The sequence below is a fragment of the Grampus griseus genome (assembly GCF_964374135.1).
Source record: "Grampus griseus genome assembly, chromosome: 12".
Taxonomy (NCBI): domain Eukaryota; kingdom Metazoa; phylum Chordata; class Mammalia; order Artiodactyla; family Delphinidae; genus Grampus; species Grampus griseus.
In genome coordinates this window covers 71293876-71318377 of record NC_139006.1, presented here as the reverse complement: position 1 = coordinate 71318377, position 24502 = coordinate 71293876, and the positions used below count along the sequence as shown (strand labels likewise).

General features: G+C 34.9%; 1 protein-coding gene across 4 annotated transcripts in view; it reads left to right on the top strand.

Annotated features, from left to right (window-relative positions):
- TXNL1 (thioredoxin like 1) overlaps positions 1-24502 on the top strand; it is a 35049-nt gene that overhangs the window by 4558 nt on the left and 5989 nt on the right. For all 4 annotated transcript variants that reach the window (XM_082667407.1, XM_082667409.1, XM_082667408.1 and 1 more), the window contains exons 2-7: positions 6023-6119; positions 8281-8454; positions 17147-17269; positions 18950-19019; positions 20801-20973; positions 23101-23205. In XM_082667407.1, the coding sequence (XP_082523533.1) occupies positions 6023-6119; positions 8281-8454; positions 17147-17269; positions 18950-19019; positions 20801-20973; positions 23101-23205 (742 nt within the window). The remainder of the gene's footprint in view (positions 1-6022; positions 6120-8280; positions 8455-17146; positions 17270-18949; positions 19020-20800; positions 20974-23100; positions 23206-24502) is intronic.

The following is a 24502-nucleotide window of genomic DNA, read 5'->3' as shown; positions in this document are numbered from 1 at the left end:
GTACTTTACCATAATACAGAGTTAGGAGGCCCAACAGTTCATAAGGACTGGGCAGATAATATTAGGGAGTGAGGTGGGTGGCTGTAAGATAACTAGCGAATGGTGAGGCCCTAGAGAACATGTAGAGAATTTTAAAAAATATTTTTATTTAAAAAAGTATAGCAGGCACGCAAAAATGTATACAAATCATTTAAGTGTAGAGTCTGATAAATTTTCGCGGTGATCACACCTGTTTAACCAATACACAGGTCAGGAATAGCAGCGTAGCACAGTCACATCCCCACCCCCGGCAACCTCCTGCAGGCTCCTTCTCATCACTCTCGAACTTTAACACTGTAGACTAATTTCGTCTGTATTTGAACTTTATAACAATGGTATCATATAGTATGTAATCTGTCTGGATTCCTTTCAAGAGCATATAAATAGTCTTAATCTTGGCAGTTAATTTAGAAATAACAACCAAAAAAAAAAAAAAGCACAATGTAGGCCACTGTTTTGGGGGTTTTGAAATAGCAGTTAAGAGTTGGGTTTTGTGATCAAATTTCAGCACTGTACTTCATTGTTCTTGTCTTTGAAATGAGGAATGGTAAAGCTTAAATGAATTTAAACGTTTTATAAGTCACCTAACATATAATAAATGCTTAATGAACGTTAGCTATTTTGTGTTAGTAATAGGACCAGTTATGGTTATGCCTGTCCATTAGTAAATATAAGACATCTAGAAATTACCTGTTTTAAAGTTACGCCCCGCAGAAAAATAAACTTAAAATATGTCTTCAGAAAGCACATACATTTTCCACACCCACACCAGCTGAATGTGTTTACACATATTACTGCTCAAGGTGGAGCACTGACTACTTTAGCAAATAGGAAAGAATGGCAAGTTCTTGAAATAAAATCTATTTATATTATGACAGTAAACACACATTTTTTTGTTTTAATTTATTTTATTGAAGTATAGTTGATTTACAGTGTTGTGTTAATTTCCACTCTACAGCAAAGTGATTCAGTTATACATAAATATACATTCTTTTTCATATTCTTTTCCATTATGGTTTATCACAGGGTATTGAATGTGGTTCCCTGTGCTGTACAGTAGGACCTTGTTGTTTATCCTGCAGAGTTTTTCTTAAAAGTAATTTTTACAGAATATTTTCATGGTAGCTGTGTGGTACCAGGTGCTTGTATCAGAAGACAGGAATGAAGAATTTTCATAGTGACTTTTCTATAACTTAAAAAGTTAAAAATAGATTTCATAACCGAAAATGACATGCCTATTAACAATTTCCTTCCATTTTCTCTGTCCCAGCTAGGTTTTTTAACATCTTTAGTTTGATATAAAGCCTTTATGTATTTAGGTTTTATCAATAAATAATACCTAATTCAGCAGACTATGAAAAACTGTAAACACAGATCTTACTAAGAACCTAACGTGGTGCTTTCAAAGAAAGCTGATCTTGGATTGGCTTTAGGACTTGACTCTTCTAGTTGTGGTCCTGCCATTAACTGGAATGTCTGACCTTGATCAAGTCGTTCAACTTTTCTGGTCTTCACTTCTCATTTATTGAATAATGGTGTTAGGTTAGGTCAGTTTTAAAGTTTCAGTTTTGTGGGTTTGGTTCTTTACGTTTTGCAGATAGCTAGAGGGTTGTCTGCTGAGGTTTTTCTCAAAAAGCATAAGTCAGAATCTTTCTTACATATTGGACCTAACAGATCAGCTTTCCATCAAAAAGAAGTTCAGAGGTGGAAAAAGAACTTTTTTTTTTTCTTTCTTTCTTTCTTATTTAAGCCTCTGGACTAGATGGTCTGGTCTCTTTTACAACAAGTTCAAAGGTCCTGAGGTTATGTACTGTCTAAAGACTGCAAATCAAGGGCTGTGCAAGAGAAAAAAGTACAATCCTGAAATTTAGGCATACTTGGAGAAAAATATTTTAGAGATAGGAAAGGTCCTTAAAGAATCTAGTCCCTTCTCATTTTATACAGAGAAATCAAATAATTTGTTCATGATCTCAGCAAAAAATGGAACTTTAAGTTTACTTTTAAATGCTAGGGGTAAGCTAGGAAAACATCTTACTTAAAATAACCAATCAGTTCATTTGAGTGATTATAATGTGAAAGTATGCTGCTGTATATATCTATGCTTCTGTGTTCTATGATTTATTTTGATTTTTGACTAAAGTTCCAACCTATGATGGCTAACTAAAATTAAACAAAGGATCTAGATAAGGTTAAATTTTGAAAGGGAACACTTATTTTCAAGGTAGCCATTATTTTAGTACAGTCTCTTTAGCTTCAAGAAGAGTTTCTTTAACTCCAGGTAGCTCATACTTGATTGATGAGTAGAGTGATTATGTCAGTACAGTGTGGAGGTGAGGTTGGTTCATATTCTATTTTTCTTAGGTAGTGAAGAGCAGGAATAGAAATAGAACCTTTAGCAGGAAGGAGAAAAGCCCTCAGCCACAGAGGCAGGCTCCCTTTCAGGTTCCTTTTAAGAAAGTCAAAATTAATAAAATTACATCTGAGCTCCTGCAGCCAGCTCCTGGTCCCCAACGGGAGTCATTCTCATGTTGTGCTTGCTTCTTCCTGTCCCTGCCTGGATGGCAGCCCCGTGGACTCAGAGCTCCCCTTCCATCTGGATACTCACAGCACCTGTAAGCGGGCACTTCCACTCGTTTGTTTTTGTACATTTTAAATATCCTCTGAGGTGTAGCCTCTAGGTCTGAGCCACCTGTCTGTCTGTCCAGGTATTTCCTGAATACTAGTTACTATTTTTCTTAGGAATGTTTTTACAAAGTTGCATGGGTTTAAATTTTTATTTTTAAATTTTTATTTTTTCCATAAGCCTTCTTATTTTCGAAGGCACGCTTTTGCAGAAAGAAGGTTTTTCGGGAATGAGAAAACCTGATACTGTGTGTATACCAGGTATATTTTGTGGTACAGCATGATACCTGTGCTTCATCCATGACTACTGTTTAAATGCAGTTAACATTCAATTCTCTATTTGCAATTTAATATTTTATGAAAATACCTGTTTATCATATAAAAGCAAAGGATACAGAAGTATAAGTAGTTTTAAAAATCTCCCCTAAACTCCCTTCCTTTTCTAGTCCCACTTTACAGAAGTAATTGTTTATTGTGTGACCCACCTAACTTTTCAGTATATATTTATGTACATATATAACATATAAATACATATATAAATACATATTTTTAACGTGGTCATAGAAAATATTTTATCATGAGACTTAGTTTTCTTTTAAACTGTATAAATTATCCTTATCCTTTGGTGTGAATGTGTCATAATTTTTTTTAATTGAAGTATAGTTGATGTACAGTATTATGTAAGTTACAAGTGTACAGTATAGTGATACACAGTTTTTAAAGGTTACACTTCATTTATAGTTATTATAAAATATTGGCTATATTCCCCGTATTGTACAATATATCCTTGTAACTTATTTTATATGTTATAACTTTAAAAAATAGTTTTCTATTGATTGCCATTTAGATTATTATTATTATTTTTACTATTTCAAACATTGCATTGAACTTCCTTATACATATTATTGTGAAATTGAGTAAGTGTTAAGATAAGATAGACTTTTAGAAGTGAGATTGTTGATTCTTGGGTTGTGTTCATTTAAAATTGGTAGATAATGACCAAATGGCCCTTCAAAAAGGCTCTACCAATTTGTACTCCCATCCATAGTGTTTAAGACTTATTAATAACCAGAAGTATTTTGCTAAACTAAACATAGGTTTTGTCGACTGTAAATGTTTGTTCCTTTAAAATTTAGTCTCAGGCCCTATTTCAGCATTGTTAGATCCAAAAATTTACTTTCAGAAGGATCAAGTTTAATATTTAAGAAATTAAGAGTTACTTTCTTAACTTTTTGGTATGAATCTTAAGGATGGCAAAAGGTGAAAATGCTGATTAAAATGTTAAGAATGGAGAGAGAATCATAGCTTGAATTTGAAAATCTTGTATTTTAGAGTTGGCTTTTCCTTGTGTTCCTATCTGCTAAAGCCAAGGTTTTTCTCATTTTTTGGAACTTTTATTGAGATATACACAGTATACAATTATAAATGTATAGTTTAGAGAGTTTACACAAACTGAATATACATGCACGTTTAATCAGCTTCTGGACAATTAGAACATTTCTAGCCTCTTGAAATCTCTCTCATGCCGTTATCCTGTCACTAACTCACAAAAGTAACCATTGTCCTGATTTATAATACCATTGATTTGTTTTGCCTGTATTTGAACTGTACATAAATGGAATCATATAGTGTACTTCTCTTCTCAGTGTTATTTGTGAGATTCATCCATATTTTGGCATGAGGTTTTACATCAGTCATTTTCATTGTTGTATAGTGTTCCAGTATGTGAGTAACTACAGTTAGTTTACTTATTCTGTTGTTGAAAGGAACTTAGGTGGTATCCAGTTTTTGGCCATTAGAAATATTGCTACTACCAATATTTTTTCAAAAACCCTAAGGCAAACATATACAGACATTTCTGTTTTATATACCCTAGAAATGGTCATAAGTAGGCATAAATCTTGCATTAGCAGATACTGTCAGTTTCTTTTCTTACCCCCTGAAGTGGTTATACCAGTTTGCACTGTCACTAACAGGTCAGTTGCTCCAAGTTCTTGACAGTACTTCCTTCTCTATTGTTTTAGCTGTTTTGGTGGGAGTAGTTTTATTTTTTTTTAATTAAAAAAATTTTTTTAACATCTTTATTGGAGTATCATTGCTTTACAATGGTGTGTTAGTTTCTGCTTTATAACAAAGTGAATCTGTTATACATATACATATATCCCCATATCTCCTCCCTCTTGTGTCTCCAAATTTGCATTTCCCTGGTTTCCATAGTGACCGAGGAAGTCTTTTTCTCTTTATGGACTGTTTGGATAACCTCATTTGTCCAGTTTGAGAGTACCCTTTTTTCTTTTGAATGTCAGTCTTCTTATTGATTTGTAGGGGCTTTTTTACATATTAGAGGTATAAGTCCTACGTTTGATATGTTTTACAGATATTTTTTACTAGTCTGTGGTTTGTCTTTTCACCCTCTAAGTGGTATCTTGATGAACAAAAGGTCTTAACCTTAATATTTTCCAGCTTATCAAGTATATCCCAACATATCAATTCTTCCCTTTTTTCTTTAGTGCTTTTTGTGTTTTAAGAAATAAATCTTTGCTTACTCCAAGGTTTTGAAAGTATCCTCTGTATTTTTTTCCTAAAACTGTTGTTTTACCTTTCCCATTTAGATCTATAATCCATCTGGAATTGGTTTTTGTGTACAGTGTGAGTTAGGGGTAAAGATTTATTATTTTTCCCCCCCATGTGGATATCCATATTGACTCAGCACTGTTTATTGAAAAGACCATCCTTTCCCCACTGTACTGCTGTGTCAGCTTTTTCAGAAGTTCGGTTACTGTGTATGGGATGGGTCTGTTTTTGGACCCTTTTCTTTTAAAATTGGTGAGTTTGTTTATCCTTTATACTCTTAATTTTATAAAGCTTTTTGGTAGTTATTAATATCTAGTAATGTACTTTCTTCAGCTTTGAACCCCAAAATGCTTGGGCTATCCTTGATATTTATTTCCCTATAAATTTTAGAATTTAAATTTGTTAATTTTTCCAAGCAAACGTTGGAATTTTACATTGACTTTAAAGATCAAATTGAGGAGACTTGACATCTTGACGGTGTTGAGTTTTCCAGTTCATAGATATAGTATATTCCTCCATTTATTTAGATCTTTAATTTCGTTCAGTGAGAAGAAAGCTGGAAGACAACACTGTTAGACTTAAAGACTTAATATAAATCTGTAGTCATTAAGACAGTGTGGTACTGATGCAAGTGTATCTAAATAGTACAGTGGAAAAGACAAGAAAGTCTAAAGATAGGTTCATCAGAATGTTTTTAATTCTGCGTTTTAATTGACAAGATCTTTAGAGTATAAATTAGTACAATCTTGGGTGTTATTTTACCAAGCATCTCTTACTTTTCTCACAGGTGTGGACCGTGTTTAAGGATTGCCCCAGCATTCAGTTCTATGAGTAATAAGTATCCACAAGCAGTATTCTTGGAAGTAGATGTACATCAGTGTCAGGTAAGGCAAAGAGTCCTTAAAAAAATGTCTTTTTATTTATAAATTGATTTGAAATTCAGCATTAATTTCATCCTTTATCTCTTTATGCACTAAGTACTTATTTTTTTGAAGGTAGGATAATATTATGTTAATGTAATTATTACAAATGTTGTTATGGCTGCATTAGTTAAGAAGGGTAGTCCAATATTAATTGCTTCTGGGTTTGCTAATATTTTTCTGGTACAAAACTAATATTATGTTGTTAATAGGTCACCTGGCAGTTCTGTGTTTTACATTTCATTGTTTATTTTTTTGTAAATCTAAAATTATATCTTGTACTACAGACACACTGGTTGATTAGAAAGCCATGGCAGAGAATTCTTGGATATAGTTTGTTTTGAATTGATCAGTTATAACCCTAGCTCCAAAGCTGCTTACTCAGCAGAAAGTTTAAAATGTTGGTTACTATTGATTGAGCCACAGTGTTGTAGGTAGATTGCCCTGGTTACTTAGTCAGCATGGCTGTGTGACAGTTCTGCATTTGCATATCTAGATGTATGGAGGAATTGTTAGAGAAAAAAATTTTTTGAAGGCTTCTTCCAACACTAAAAATGTAGTCTTTTGACATACATAAATAACAGCTCTGTAACTTTTTTTTTTTTTTTCCAGTGAAGCTTTTGTCTTTGATACATTTCTGGGTTGGAAAAAAATCTTAGAATGTTACATAGCTTGCAGATAAGTATTTTGGGGATTTGGTGCAAACTCTATGTTACACGTTTATTGTTTAGTACTTATATCGCATACTTCTGGACAGCAGCCCTGGCCTTATTTTGCCTTATTTTAGGTATTCACTGTCTCTGATCTGGAAGTGCTGTCTTCTGGAGCTGTGTGGTCCTGTACAGTAACCACATGTGGTTGGGTACTGAGTACTTGAAGTGTGGCAAGTCCAAATTGAGATGTGCTGTAAAATACACATAGGATTTTGAAGGCTTAATATGAAATAAAATACGTAAAGTATGTCATTAACTTTTTACATTGACTATATGTTGAATTGCATATTTGGATTTGCTAAAATAAATTATTAAAATGGATTTCAGTTGTTTCTCTTCACTTTTTTCTTGTGGATACTAGAATATTTAAAATTACATGTGTAGCTCACATTTGTATCTTGTATTATATTTCTTTTGGACAGCACTGTTCTAAAAGGTCATTTTTTTAAATGAGGCCTAGAGAAGACATCTCTGTAAACTTTATGCTTTTTTTAAAAAAACAATATAGTGGTACCTCTTCCTAGTGTTTGAATATGCAAGGTGACATACTTATTTTACTATTTTCTTTACACTGCTCATGAAGAGTTTAATGAGTTTAATGAATCAGTGACTGATTAATTTTCATTCGGTAGCTAGTCTTATGATCTCGTGGAGTTGGAGCAGAATTTAAAAAGATACCCATTGTGGTGTTTTTGATGGAAGACCAGAAGTCATTTCTTTAAGAGTAGAACTAGGGCTTCCCTGGTGGCGCAGTGGTTGAGAATCTGCCTGCCAATGCAGGGGACACGGGTTCGTGCCCCGGTCCGGGAAGATCCCACATGCTGCCGAGTGGCTAGGCCCGTGAGCCATGGCCGCTGAGCCTGCGCGTCCGGAGCCTGTGCTCCGCAACGGGAGAGGCCACAACAGTGAGAGGCCCGCATACCGCAAAAAAAAAAAAAAAAAGAGTAGAACTAGATGAGGATTGCAGTGCAAAGGATGTTACCTCCTTTTCACGGACAGATGGGCTACTGTTTTTTCAGATGTGTACTTTTTCCTAGTAGCAGTGGTTTGTGTTGACATATCTCAATACCCTTCTGGGGTTCTCCATTTGAGAAACAGTCTGTACTTATGAGAGAACTGTCTGGTGTTGTAAAGTGCAATTTCTGTGTTAGAAGCCGATTGTTCTATTGGATGAAGCACTTAACACCAAAACAAAAATGCAGGGCTATTCTTTGTTGCGGACATAAGGGTAATATAGTTGTGCCCCTTAAGAATAGGCCTGTTTTTTCTTAAGTAACAATTAGGAGTAAGTTATTTTACATGTTTTTAGTTCATGCTTGTGATATTTAACTTCCATAGAGATGTAGAGTGAATATTCAGAGTGGTTTAAGATTAGTTTTGATTTATAATGCTATCTAACTTGACAATTCTAGGGAACAGCTGCCACCAACAATATATCAGCAACACCTACATTTCTATTTTTTCGAAACAAAGTGAGAATTGATCAATATCAAGGAGCAGACGCTGTGGGACTAGAGGAAAAGATCAAGCAGCACTTGGAAAACGACCCTGGAAGCAACGAGGACACAGATATTCCAAAAGGCTATGTATGTAGAATTAAAAGTGAAATCATGATGTGTCTTGCATTTGTCATTATTTGGTTGAAGTGAAGTTCACTGTTTTCATGTTTTGTCTTTTGCTAGTTAAGAATACTTTCAGTTAAGAACTTCAAAAGTAAATGTAATAGCTGACTATTTGATTTTGTCTGTGTTGTGTGTATTATAACCTTAAGCCCCCATCATAAACTATTTTTTATTTTTATTTATTTATTTATTTTTTTGTGGTACGCAGGCCTCTCACCGTTGTGGCCTCTCCCGCTGCGGAGCACAGGCTCCGGACGCGCAGGCCCAGCGGTGGTGGCTCACGGGCCCAGCCGCTCCGCGGCATGTGGGATCCTCCCGGACCGGGGCACAAACCCGTGTCCCCTGCATCTGCAGGCGGACTCTCAACCACTGTGCCACCAGGGAAGCCCTGCCACTTGTTTTTTAATCTGCTTTCTGAACTATTTTAATAGCCATTTAAAAAAAATTATTTATTTATTTTTGTTTTATTTTATTTTTGGCTGCGTTGGGTCTTTGTTGCTGCGCGCGGGCTTTCTCTAGTTGCGGTGAATGGGGGGCTCCTCTTCGTTGCGGTGCACGGGCTTCTCATTGCAGTGGCTTCTCTTGTTGCGGAGCAGGGACTCTAGGTGCACGGGCTTCAGTAGTTGTGGCATGTGGGCTCAGTAGTTGTCGCTCACAGGCTCTAGAGCGCAGGCTCAGGAGTTGTGGCGCACAGGCTTAGTTGCTCCACGGCATGTGGGATCTTCCCGGACCAGGGCTTGAACCTGTGTCCCCTGCATTGGCAGGCAGATTCTTAACCACTGTGCCACCAGGGAAGTCCCAAAAGCCATTTTTATACGTTTGTTTTTTACTTTTTTTCCCTCCCAAAGTGAAAAACTTTTCATTGGAAAAATTTTTCACTTTTTGACAATTGTGTAAAATGGCATGTAAATTTTAGTGTATGACCATTACATACTGAACTCCCTTTTCTGCTGGTTTCTAAAGTTTTCTCCCTCTTTTTAAATGTATCTATTTAAAAACCCTAGTTATTGATTTTGTTTTAAAACCAAATGTGACTTTAGTACTGGATATGTTTTTCAAACTTTTAAGAGTTATTATTCTAAATAGTAACTTGAAGACTTAAGAATGTCAAAGTTTTTGAAAACTATATAATATGAATAGTCATAATTTGTGTCTATCATATGAGAGCTATTCAGGAAGGAAGTAAAATTCAGAAGTACCACTTCATGGTAGCTGACTTGTTTATGCAAATTGGTAAAACCTGCCTACCAAAATAATATTTGTATATATATTTTTTAATTTTGCTTGTTATAAAGTTATTGTGTTGGCAGATTAAAAATGATTTTTTTTAAAAGTGTTACCTCAAGTTAAAGCTAGTATATGAAAGCATGTGTAACAAGTACATTTAAAAATTTTTAAATTTATTTATTTATTTGGCTGAGTCAGGTCTTAGTTGTGGCATGCGGAATCTTTCGTCGCAGTACACGGCCTCTTCGTTGTGGTGTCAGGGCTTCTCTCTAGTTGTGGCGCGTGGGCTCTAGAACGTGTGGGCTCAGAAGTTACAGCATGTGGGCTGTAGCTGTGGTGTGCAGGCTCCAGAGTGTGCAGGCTCAGTAGTTGCAGCACATGAATTCTCTAGTTGTGGTGCACGGGCTCTAGAGCTTGCGGGCTCAGTAGTTGTGGTGCGCGGGCTTAGTTGCCCCACGGCATGTGGGATCTTAGTTCCCTGACCAGGGATCAAACTTGTGTCACCTGCATTGGAAGGAGGATTCTTAACTATTGGACCACCAGGGAAGTCCACCAAGTACATTAAAACAGGCCTGCCATGGAGCTACCAGTCATTATGTAAGGCCCTTAAATTCATGTTGAATAAGGAGAACCTGTAGTCAGGTATATATGAGAGATTCTTTTTGTGTTTATGGGTGGAGGGGGAGTTGTGTCTTCAGAAAGTGTCTTTAACATGTGGTAGTGGCATTAATTACTTTAAGTTAAGGACTTAATAATTAATATTTATTTAAAATAGAACTGTTATATGATAATTTGAAATGGTAATATTCAGTTAGAAAGTGTGAACATGTGTAAGTCAGGGTTATGACGCCTTTTGGAAAATTTTGGAAATCATTTGTAAACAGTTGTGTTTACTTCTTTGTATTTTTTCCTTTATTAGTAAGGGTTTTTGCATGAAAAAGTCTTATGGGCACAACAGTCTTGGCTGCTTAGCTGCAGCGATACTTCTTTACATCAGCTAAGTGTGATATCAGGGTTTTGGCTTTGGGTAGGAAATAAGCAGGGAAAAATGACGTTTTAGGAAATAAGACATTTAATTTCATCCAGATGTTATGAATACAAAGTAAAAAGCTGTTAAAAACATTTTCATTTTTTTCCATCAGGTGTCAATGAAGACTTTAAAAGTTTTGAACTATAGGTCTTATAGGGTCATTAAATATTTAAAACTGGTAATGTGTTCCCAAGAACGGCATTGTTTTCACAACACAAATGGAAACTGAATGAAAACCTGTATCTTAAAGTAGATTTAAATATAAGTATTACAAAAATGTATTGACAATTTTAAAATAAAATTTTAGGTTTCTTAGAATAAAGACTTTCTCTCATTACGTTTAAATGCTAAAAGGCTATATAATTATTGATTTCACACATCCTATAGTTTTGAAACTCCTGATTTGACTGGAGCCAGAGTGAAAGAAAGAAATATCTCTCTTCGAGGGGTTTGAGATATTACAAAAGATGTAGGGTATGATACTCAAAAGGTTAAGAATCAAAAATCGGAAGTAATACAGTGTTTTTGTAAACATCATGACTTTGAGTTTTTAATATGTTTATTGAAGTTCGAAAAAATTTTGTTTTTCCAATTCTGTTGTCTTTTATTTATTTCTCTTATCTTACTATAGTGACTTATTCCACAGTAGTATTGAAAGCAGACATCCTTGACTCGTTCCTCATCTTAGGGGGAAAGCATGCAGTCTTTCACTATTAAGTATGATGTTAGCTGGAAGTTTCTCATATATGCCTTTTATCAGGTTGAAGAAATTCTCTTCTATTTCTAATTTGTTGAGAATTTTTTAAAATCAGAAATGGGTATTAGATTCTTACAAATATTTTTTTCTGTGTCCATTGAGATGATCATGTTTCAACATTTTGTTTCTTAACATGGTGAATTACATTGAGTGACTTCTGCCTGTTAAACCAACCTACCATAACCTAGCATACTCTAGCCACTCTTGACTATGATGCATTATCCTTTTAATATATTGTTGAATTAGGTTTGCTAAAATTTTGTTTAAAATATTTGCCTCTATGTATATGAGGGACATTGGTCTGTAGTTTCCTTTCTTGTATGTTTTGGTATCAGGGTAATGCTGGTGTCATTAAATTAGTAAATATTCTCTCCTCTTCAATTTTCTGGAAGAGTTTGTGTAGAATGGGTACTATTTCTTCCTATAATATTTGTTAGAATTTAATAGTAAAGCCAGCTGTTCCTGGAGTTTTCTTTGTGGGAAGATTTTTTTGTTTTTTTTTTTGTTTTTTTTTTTTTTTTTTGCGGTACGCGGGCCTCTCACTGTTGTGGCCTCTCCTGTCGCGGAGCACAGGCTCCGGATGCGCAGGCTTAGCGGCCATGGCTCACGGGCGCAGCCGCTCCGCGGCATGTGGGATCTTCCCAGACCGGGGCATGAACACGCGTCCCCTGCATCGGCAGGAGGACCCTCAACCACTGCGCCACCAGGGAAGCCCTGTGGGAAGACTTTTAACTACAAATTTAATTTTTAAAAATAGGTAAACAATTAATCCAGTTATCTATTTCTTCTTGAGTGAGCTTTGGTGGTTTGTGTCTTTCAAGGAATTTGTCCATTTCATTTGTGTTGTTGAACTTACGTGCAAAATATTGTTCATAATATTCTCTCATTTTTTTAATATCTAAAGAAACTGTAGTACTGTCACCTCTCCTAATATTGGGATTTTTTTGTCTTGACCACTCTGGCTAGATGTTTCTTAACTCACTGATCTTGTCAGAGAACCAGCTTTTGATTTCATTGAGTTTCTCTATCGTTTTTCATTTCATTGCTTTGATGTTTATTATTTTCTTTTCTCTGTTTATTTTGGGTTTAATTTGCTCTTCTCTTTCTAGTTTCTTAAGGTCGAATTTGAGACCTTTCTTCTTGCCTAATATAGGCATTTAGTGCTATAAATTCCCCACCCTGGGACTTCCCTGGTCATCCAGTGGTAAAGAATCCACTTTCCAATGCAGGGGATGCGGGCTCGGTATCTGGTTGGGAACTGGGACCCCACATGCTGCAGAGCAGCTAAGCCCGAGCGCCACAACTTCTGAGCCCGTGTGCCTCAACCAGAGAGCCTGCATGCTCTGGAGCCCTCACACCACAACTAGAGAGAAGCCCATGCGCCACAACAACAAAAAAGCTCCCACATGCCACAACAAAGACCCAACGCAGCCAGAAAGAAAAAAATAAGTCTCTGCCCCAAGTATCTCTTTAGAAGTTGGGAAAGTTTTAAACATTCTATTTTTTCTCTCCCCTATTTTCTTTTTTTAATTTACTTATTATTTTTAAAATTTTATTTATTTCATTTTATTTTTTTAACACCCTTACTAGAGTATAATTGCTTTACAATGGTATGTTAGTTTCTGCTTTATAACAAAGTGAATCAGCTATACATATACATATATCCCCATATCTCCCCCCTCTTGCATCTCCCTCCCACCCCTCCTGTCCCATAATTTATTTATTTATTTATTTTTATTTTTATTTTTATTTTAATTTTTTTGCGGTACGCGGGCCTCCCACTGTTGTGGCCTCTCCCGCTGTGGAGCACAGGCTCCGGACGCGCAGGCTCAGTGGCCATGGCTCACGGGCCCAGCCGCTCCGCGGCATGTGGGATCTTCCCCGACTGGGGCACGAACCCATGTCCCCTGCATCGGCAGGTGGACTCTCAACCACTGCGCCACCAGGGAAGCCCCCATAATTTATTTTTTTAAAGGTATCTTTATTGGAGTATAATTGCTTTACAATCCCATATTTTATAAGAGTACCTAGTATGGCTTCAAATCACATGAGGGGGCTATCAATATCAAGTCTTCCTCTCTAGAAGTTTGCAGTCTAGGCACTCTGGAATCAAACTTGTATTTACATGTGTTCTAAATCTTGAGACTTATTAGTGTATTTCAGTGTTCCAACCTCTGACCTGTAGGTTTTGGTCTACAAATATGTCACATTCATCAAAATAAACATTAAATGTCCCTAATTTATGTAGTAGGTAGGACAGATTTTTCTTTAACCAAAAACTTTCTAACTTCCTGTGTGTCTCATGTTGGATTCCACTCACCTCCTCCCCCCAAAGGTGAAATTTGTTCAAGCAAACAAAAAATCTAGTTGACAGAGTAGTGTTATAAACATGCATGTCATTCACCTGTGTTCATCAGTTGTGAATATTTCCCTGTTTTTGTTCTATCTTGATATGTATTTATCTGCTTTTATATTTTGCAGCATCATTTACAGAGTAAGTTATAGGCATCTAGATGGTTCATCTGTAAATATTTCAGCATGGAGCTCCTAAGAACAAGGACATTCTCTTGTATAGCCATGATACCATTATCACTTCTAAGAAATTTAACATTGATATGATATCTATCCCTAATGTACAGCCTATATTCAGATTTCCTTAATATATCTCCAAAATATACTTTATAGTTGTTTTTCCCCAATCTTGGATCAAATCAAGGGTCATGCATTGCATTTAAGTTGTCAATCTCTTTAGTGTTCTTTAGTCTAGAAACTTCTCTCTGCCTTTTTTCTTTCATGACTGCCTCTTAATTTGTGCCATGTGGCATGTGGGATCCTAGTTCCCTGACCAGGGATCGAACCTGAGCCCCCTGTATTGGAAGCGCAGAGTCCCAACCACTGGACCTCCAGGGAAGTCCCATGACTGCCTTTTTTTAAAGTTTAAAGCAACGCCAGTCTACTGTAGTAGCCACTAGGCACATGTGGCATTTTTTATGTGACTGGGGCAACTGAGGAACTGAATTTTTAGTTTTATCTATTTTTAATTGATTTAGTTTTAAATTTACACATGTGGCTAATGGCTGTCTCATTGTACAGTGCAGGTCTGGACCATTTGTCTTACACAGTGTCCCACAGTCTGGATTTGTCTGATTGTGTTCTCATGATTCTTTCCTCATTATTGGCAAGTTGATTGCATAAGTAGTGATACTTATTTCCAATTACATATTTTCCAAATATGTCAGTTTGCGGTTATGTCAAGTATACAATATTATGCCAGTTTGTCCCAGACAGTGTTGTAAAACAGAGCACTTTAATGCAACTGTTCAAATATGATACTTGTTTTGTGTGCCCCATGATAAATTAAAAAGCAATTTTAAATTATTTACCTATTTAGTTTATTTTCATCATTAAGGTATTGGAAGTACGACTGCAATGTTGTCTTCAAGCCTGGGGTCTTGATCCTGCATATAGTATGGAAGAGGCATCTCGGTAGGATGGTAGGCAAATATTTGAAAGATTTTGTCACATTTTCAAGGCAAATGTTCAAGAAGTTCAGAATAATTCTGTAGTAGTAGAACTTAGCTGTGTAGTGCTCCTTTTCTTCCTGCCTCCCTTTTTGAATTGGCTACATTATGTTACCCTGAGTAATACATTTAACATCTAATGCAATGTAACATTTGATATAATAGAAAAGAATATTTTGGCTTTGGAAGCATCTAGGCTAGTCTATGAATAATTAAGGGTATATTCTAATGGATTATTACCATATTGATAATTATTTGAAATGTAAAGTTTTCTTTAGTCTTTCAGAACTATATACACATGTATTAGTATGTGTATTAGTATTCGTAATGAAGACTGATAGAATGGTGAACATGTATCTGATAACTTAGAATACTTGGTAATCTTTATTTTTTTATTTTTTATTTTTTTTAAATTACTTGGTAAACTTTAAAAACAGTTTTTGTTTAGTAGGTGAAATGGATACTGTTCTAGAAAAATAGTTTCAAAATCAACTCCACTAGAAGCAGAACTCCTAAATAGACCAATCACCATTGAGGAAGTAGAGAAGATAGTAAAAGAGCTCTTACATAAATACCAAGATGACTTCACAGGGAAATTCTACCAAATCTCTAAAGATCAGGTAGTCTTGTGTTAACTGCAACTACTCAAGACCGTATAAAAAGAGAGAAAACTTAGAAGTTTCATTTTGAAGTAAGTTATGACATTGATCCCAGAATCTGACAAAGTTTGCAGCAAAAAAGAAAGCTACCAACCAGTTCCAGTTAGGAATATTGGTGTACAAATCTTAAATAAAATATTAGTAAACAAAATTCAATCTAGAGGAGAAAAATCATGATTTCCTAATATGGGGAAAAAGCATTTGACAGAGTGCAATATCTATTTATTCCTAAAGTGTTCAATAAAATTTTAATGGGGAAGTACTGGAGGCATTCCCACTGAAGTCAGAAACAAGACAGGGATGACCACTGTCACTGCAGCTCTATGGCGTTGTGTTGGAAGTATTAGCCAAAACACATACAGGAAAATGTTAAATGACGCCACAGGGAAGCACTCAGCAAAATCCGGAATATAAGAAATCTATAGGCTAAATGACTAGATTAAAAGAGATTTAAGAGACATTAACCAAATATGGTATTTGTACTTTTCTTGGATTCTTATTCTGAGACTCAGTAATTTCAACTGTAAAACATTTATGAGACAGTTGAAGAAATTTGAACATTGATATTGATGATATTAAAATATTATTCATTGTTTTAGTTGTGATAATGATACTGAGGATTTTTTTTTGAGTACTTATCTCTTGTGAACACACTGAAATGTTCATGAATGAAATGAAAAAAATGTCTAAAATTTACTTGAAAATAATTGGGAGAAAGGTTGGGAATGGTTACAGGGTAAAGGTGAGATAAGAGTGGGCATGAGTTGATGATTATTGTAGCTGGGAGGTGGATACCTGTGGTTCACTGTATTAGTCTATTTGTGTATGTTTGGAATTTTCCATGATAAAAATTTTTTAAATAGTTATTTGCTATTCATCTTTAAACTCTTCACGGATATAGGTAAAGAGTGCATGAATACTAGAAGAGGGAGGTAGGCTTTCTTTGGATATTTTGTAGATATTTTAATTTGCATATTTTCCACTTCAAAACACTGCTATTAAAAAACGTATAAGTCAACATTTAATAATCTTTGTGTTAAAGACTTGATTTTGGATTCTTATTAAGTGGGCTAAGCCTAAATTTGGCTTTAATTATTAGTGATAGATGTCAGTTAGAAGTTCAAATGAAAGGGTTATTATAAAAGTTTTAGTAACTATTTTAAATGAGATATAAGTTTTCTTTAAAATTGCTTAATCAAGAGAGAGTCACTCCAATATAAAATAAAAAGTTTAGGAAAAAAAGAATCACATACAAGGATGTATTGTACAACACAGGGAATAGTCAGTGTCTTATAGTAACTATAAATGGAATATAACCTTTAAAAATTGTTAATCACTATGTTGTACCCCGGAAACATAATATTGTACAATAAAAAAAAGAATCACATATTTACATTTCTTATTAAGATTTTTATACCAAATCCAAATGCTTTGCCTAAAGTCTTGGTTTAATTTTTTTCAGATGGATTTAATGCCTTTTATTAACAAAGCTGGCTGTGAATGTCTTAATGAAAGTGACGAGCATGGATTTGACAACTGTTTACGAAAAGACATGACCTTCTTGGAATCTGATTGTGATGAACAGGTAACCGAATGCTTAAGGCTTGTAAGGATTATCAGTATTTATGCCTGCTCTTGTTTCTTGTTCAGGTTTCCATCTCAGGATTTCATGTTTCTCTTTTCCAGATGCTCACTTCTTTCTTCCTTTTTATAACTTCACCCCTGTCCTTTGACCCTGCAGACCCCCCTCGTTTCTTTGTTCTTCTATGCTAGCTGCACTGCGGAGAATCACCGATCTCTTGGATTGCCCCAAAGGCTGAGTTGAGCCTTCACTCTTCTTAAGTCCTTTTGTTCATTCTTGACTTGCCTTCATACTTCCTACACGACTTTGTCCCTGAGAAATAGAAACTAATTAGATGAGCCCTCCCTGTATGTCTAGTCCTCACTCCCAGATGTAAACGTTGTATTTCCCTATAATTCCCAGCATTATTGTTCCAGAGGAAGTAGTGTAGTATAGTACTGCCTTTATCAAGCCATCTCTGTCTTCATCTTGACTGTTATTTTCCTTAATTTAATTTCTATTCCATTGCCTCTGCTTTGTCCCCATTTCCTGTTCATCTTTTACATGTTCACAAAAGTTATTTCTCTAAAATATAAATCTGATCATGCTTCTTTTTCTTAAAAGAGTTAAATGGTTCTTCAGTGACTTCAGGAAGAAGGTGTCGTATTCTTGCTGACTTTATCTGCTTCTAGCTTTCTACTCTCATAATCCTCTTCACCTGTGGTTCAAGTCTCTAAGCATGTCATGCTTATTTTCTGGCACACAATTACAGGTCAAGTATAAAAGGTACTTATATAACCAAAGGGAGTAATTTAAGTATTTTCTTAAGCAAATAGACCACAGTGATTTGAAATCATAAATCCAAATCCCATCTTTCTTTGCTCCAGCCAGAGCTACCTTACTGTATAGCTTTGAGAATATCATTCACATTGTGCTCCTTGTAAATGGTGCCCTGAAATAATGTGGTGATGCATATCAGAAGGACTGGCTGCAGCTTCCCTGAAATCTTCCTGCCAAGGAAATCTTCCTCCCAGGGTAGAAGCATAGGTACCTACATCAGACAGAATTTTAGCTGGAAAGAAGATTGAGTGAATGAGTCAGAGATAGGCATTTCGGCATTGTTTTGTGTTCCAGCTCCCTTACCTGGCTTTTCAGATTCAGTTAGTCAGATAAATTTAAGATGGAGGTTTGGAGGTTACTGTTAGAGCTGTGAGTCCTGTTCTCTTGAGTTTTGGATCAAATAGAGTTCATTTGAGGTCTAGTCTCTCCACGTAGCCTGTGTGCATTGTCTCCAAATTGTCAAGTGACGTGGGTGGATGCTTCCACAAATAAATTGTTTTGCAAAATAATAAGCTTAATATGCTAAAATATATAGTTTAAATTTTAATTTCGGGATTTTGTTTGTTTTTTTGGAAAGCAGATTGCTTATCAGTTTTAGGTTACAAGACTTTAGGTTCTTACATATAATTTTAGTTAATTCTATTAAATTTTGTTGTTATTTCTTTATACGAATAATACATTAATGTATTTCTTAAATGTCAACCTAATCAAGTTACTTTCAACTTACTGATATTCTGTATTACATTGGTTTTGTTAGATGAATTAAATTTTGTCTGCTGCTTAATTATTTAAATCTCCTTAGCTATTGTGTTATTTAAGGTGTTCAACAGTCCTTTAAAAATGAAACTATTATTTTCTTCACAGCTACTTATTACCGTGGCATTCAATCAGCCTGTCAAGCTTTATTCAATGAAATTTCAAGGGCCGGATAATGGTGAGTAATGGGCAGCTTTTCTTTAACTTTCTGCTCTGTAGACCTGCTAGCACATATTTAAAACTTTTCTTTTTTTTCTTTTTTTTTTTTTAAATTGAGGTATAGTTGATATATACTCCTGTGTAAGTTTTAAGTGTACAACATAATGATTCACAACTTTTAAGGGTTATTCCATTTATAGTAATTCTAAAATATTGGCTATATTCCCTGTGTTGTACAGTATATCCTTGTAGCTTATTCATTTTATACATAGAAGTTTGTACCTCTTAATCTCTTACCCCTATCTTGCTCCTCCCTCCTCCCCTCTTCCACACTGGTAACCACTAGTTTGTTTTCTTTATCTGTGAGTCTGCTTCTTTTTTGTTATATTCCCAAGTTTGTCGTAGTTTTCAGATTCCACATATAAGTAAGTGATATCATACAGCATTTGTCTTTCTCTGTCTGACCTATTTCACTTAGCATAATACCCTCCAGGTCCATCCATGTTGTTGCAAATGGCAAAATTTCATTCTTTTTTATGGTTGAGTAGGATTCCATTGTATATATATTTACTACATCTTCTTTATCCATTCTGTTGATGGACACTTAGGTTAAAACTTTTTATTAAATAGAGGTAAAGATTTCTTGTTTTGGGAAGGAGTGAAATTGTTCTTAGAACAAAGCAGTGGGCAAATAATGTGAGATTATTGGACCGAAAGTAATAAAAAAAGAAACGTTTACCCTTTTTCCAAAGTTTTTTATTTTAGAATTTAAGTTCCCTTTTAATCTGAAAACGAGGTAGCCCTTTCTTCCAACTAAAGATTCTAGGGTTGAGGTAGCTGTTTTTCAGGATCAGAACTGGGAGAATTATTTCACATTCCTCCTGTTATAGGTGATAAGACAGGCTCTGGATCTTCCTATTTGTGCTCTAATTATAGTTTCATCTTCTTTATACATATTATGATGCTGTAAACATGATTGTACAAACTTGGCATTTTTCTTTTCATTAAATAAAGAATTGTGCTATTCACCTTCCCACCCCCTTTTTTCTGTTTCTTACTGAAGTGTTTTTTGCTGGTTGGGGCGGGCAGGGGTGGGGGCATGGGGTGGGCAGTGGGGACTAGGATTCTGGTTTTTTAGTTGGTGGGGAGAAGCAGTACGCTTATCAGGTAGCATTCCCTTATCATTTGCTATTCTAAATTTTCGTGTATTAATGACTTTTCACTAATAAAATTGTTTCTTTATTCTGAGAATACAAAGTACTTATAAAAGCAAATGCTATAGAAATGAGTATTTAAGCAGTGTGACCATCTTAAGATTCCTTAATCAGTCACAAAACACTGGTTTGAAGTTAAAAGGACTAAGACACTTTATCAATATGATTTTACCACTGAGCACATCCTAATCCCTAAGATGAATTTTGGTAGTTTGTGTAATTAATTTCCTTCTGGCTAAATGTTGTCACTGATAGTGCTTTCCTCCTAAATAACAAAATGTACCAACTGATGGCAACTGCAAGACCCATGTCAATGTTATTTCTTTTATGAAACTTTCTGTCAGCCTGCATGTGCTGTCAGACTCCACTGCCACCTTCCCTGTACCTCCTCACTGAGAGTTGTGCATGTATCATAGTATGTCTTTTATAGTTGAGGGCAAGAACTCTGTGTATATGTTATGCATGCACATATATATGTATGTGTTTTCATCTAGTATTCCTAGTACTTAGTATAGTTTTAGCAGGCCAAGAATATACCAGTAATATGTTTGGCGTTAGCATTTAATTTTATTCTACCATTTTATAGGTCAGGGTCCTAAGTATGTAAAAATTTTTATCAATCTACCCCGGTCTATGGATTTTGAAGAGGCAGAAAGAAGTGAGCCAACTCAAGCTCTGGAACTAACAGAGGATGATATTAAAGAAGATGGTATTGTCCCACTTCGTTATGTAAAGTTTCAGAATGTTAACAGTGTAACTGTAAGTAATATTTCATTCAGATATATTTAACGGGTTGTGGGTGACAGTTCATGCCATCTTTAGTATCCTAGCTGATTCCAAGTGATCCTTAAAAGTAATAATTGTCCACTTGGTTTGAAATGCATAAACATGTCTAATGAGCTAACTGAATTTTCTTCTTTCTAATTCATCTGTGTGCCCTAAAGAGGAAAGACGGATTGATTTTTTTTTAATTTGTGGATTTGTCAGTTTACATATATATATATTACGTATACATCTTTGGCAACTGTTGTTAAAAGTTTATTCTAGAACATTTATACTTAAATAGAAGATATTTGTGCTTCCTTCATACCTGGTGATGAGTGATGATACCTTTGTAAAGTCCAATTTACTTTTCTAGAATATAGAGTTTTTAATAGTGTAGTGGCCGCGATTTCAGTAAAAATGGCTTTTAAAAGATAGTTTTATATTATCTTAATTTACATTAAGAAAGCAGCAGCTTTTTAGCAGTTATTAATTGCTTTTGTGAATTTTAGTATTAAAACCCAACACATGCTCCTAAACCACCTGTCCACCCTAGCCCGTTCCTTCAGAGGAGGGGGTAGGAGGGTTATAAAAGAATAGTAGAATACCTAGAAAAAGGAGTAGGAACCAGCACAGAGTCACTTGAGAACAAGGCATGCCAAGCTAATGTGATTTCTTTGTGTTAGTGGATTCTGGTTTTTGTAAATTAGAATGCCATAGCATGTGTTCATTTTACGAGGTTTTCAGAAAGTAGAATTTCACAGAATATACTTGTCGTATATGATGGTAAGATGGTGGTAAGATGAAAGATTATATAAAGTTGAGTTTTCAGTAGTTGAAATATTTTACCGAGATGAAATTACAGAAAATGGTTATACTATACTGGAACACTGGTTATGAAATATTTTTTTGACTTTACTCATATTTGTAACATTCAGTTAATAACACCTGTTACTTTATTTAGTGATGGGAGGAAGGCATTTGTTTATTGGAAAAGCCCTTTAAACCCAGAGATCCTAATATAATCTCCTCTATCTTTGAGAATCATTGAACATAGTTATCTTGTGATAGGTTAACAGTCTTCACTGTGTCCTATCAAAATCAAAATTTTAGTCAGACTTAAATCCCGACAGAGAAAGCATGCCTGTCACTTTTTTTGGTGATAAAATTGAAATTGAAATGACAGCTTTGATCAGGAAGTCTAATCAGAATAAGTAGATGGATTTTAAAAGCAGTAAATATAAACTGTTGTGCTTAGATTAAAAAAGCATTGCAAATAAATAGATAGCTAGTTTAATAGTCCACTTATAGACTTAGAGTTTTTAATTGAATAGCTCAGTTTGAGATGAATCTGTGGTTTCCTGTAAAAACAACAAAAACTGATTGCTTAGTGCCATCTGAGAATGGAAAAAGTATGTTGCTGAATTCAAGAGAGGCAATAATCTTAAGTAGACAGCATGTAGAGTATTATTTTTTTTTAATAGAGCAAATTTTAAAAAGTATATTGAAAAAGGATCTATGAGTAAAGTTTCTGTCTCCTAACGTGCTGAGGGGAGTTTTTAAATAGAAAGGGTAAAGAGCCAAACTTGAAAAAACATGTAAGCCACAGTATAGTTTTAGGACCCTATTTCCAGTACTATTTTTTTCTTTTAAAATTGTAGGAAATAGAATGAATGAAGGATTATCAGAAAGAATATAACTGCAGAGATTTTTCTCAGTGAAAAATTATAATTTTAGTAAAGTTTCAGTAACACTCTGCCCATTGTAATCATGAATTTCATACCCTTTCAACATTCTTTGTAAATAATTTAACTATGACCCTTCTACACCATCACACTAAATCATCAAGAACTTGTGTATGTGAGTGTCTTGCCATGACATCCCTGGAGAAGGTAAGAATAGCTGGGCAAACAATAGAATTAATAATGCTATAGGAGTACTAGTCTAAATGTAATTTGGATTAATCCTTACAAAGAATGGAAGGTATTTTTATTAATAACCTAAGGAAATTGATTAAATTTAAAGCATGTTTATAAAAGAAGGAGTGTAATCATTAATGTAAAAATTCTTTCCTTTTTTGGTGTGTGTGTGTGTGTGTGTGCGTGTGTGTGTGTGTGTGTGTAGATATTTGTTCAGTCCAATCAGGGTGAAGAAGAAACAACAAGAATTTCATATTTTACTTTTATTGGGACTCCAGTCCAGGCAACAAATATGAATGACTTCAAACGAGTAAGTTTGTTTAAATGATAGCTAGGAGAAATAAAAATAACAATTTTAAGGAAATAATTTTAAAGCTGTCAAAATCATATGTCATGAAATTTTATAAGGTTAAACAGAACAGTAGGTTCTTCTAATCACATTTTTAGATTTCTTACTAAACGAAATCTCTAATAAAAATAAGTCCTACTGTTATAGTGTCTATTAATGAATGGCATCCAAATAAGAGGGGTAAAAATTATTGTTTGGTTATAGAAAGTAGTTAGGAATAATGAAAAATAGTAGTAGTAAGTTAAATCATTATTAATGAATTTTTAAGAACTTTGCTTGCTTATATTAAGATTTTGATTATCATTGTTTCTGATGAAAACATATTTAAAATGACAATTTTAATCAAAAAGAATGGACTCAGTTTTACTACACTGAGATGCTTTCAAACCATGTCTTCGTGCTGAAAGAACACATTTCAGCAAATAACTATTCAGTGAACAGGCATATATGTATGTATTCAGTGAATTTTTTTGTTTTTTGTTTTTGAGGACAGAGTCCCAAAGTTTGTGAAAGAATTTATAAGTTCCATGGGACCTTTCGGAAAGAGAACATTTTTTTCATTCTTGGAACTACTTCTAATTGGTAACAGTTCATTTAGGATGACTCTTAAAATATACAACCACAGATCATAGATGTATTTATCAGTACAGAACCCGGTTGCTGTACACAGACTAAATGTGCAGCAGCACCGTAGATGTAGGTTTTACTTGTGTTTCTGATGGCTGCATCTGGCGGGCAGTCTAGAACTTGGGGTGATTATAAGAGAGGAAGAGTTTCCCTAGCACTGTCAATGCCTGGAGGAAGAGGCACCTGGCTTAAAACTTAGAGCCCTGTTTGGGGAATTGGAGCCATGGAACACCCTGAAAGCGTATTCTTTTTGATGGCACTGCAGATATAATTTTAATCCAATAACAGAAAAATTCATAAAATTTCATAACGGTGGATGAGCTTATAAAATTGTACGCTGTTTTTGCAAAATTGATAACCTTGACAATAGATATTTTAATGTCATTTTCCAACTGCTATCTTTCTGTCTCACAGCATAGTTAACTTTTGGGAGGTTTAGAAACAGTTATTAGATCTGTCATGTCAAATGTTTGACATGCACATAATGACAGATCAGAAGAAGCAGAGATTAAACATCTACATTTTTATGATATGAAATATGCTGCACTGGGAAACTGTGAGCAACAGAGTCGTTTTGGCCACCTGCTTTGCTACTTTGCTTGTTTGAATTAAATGCCATTGGATTTGGCTT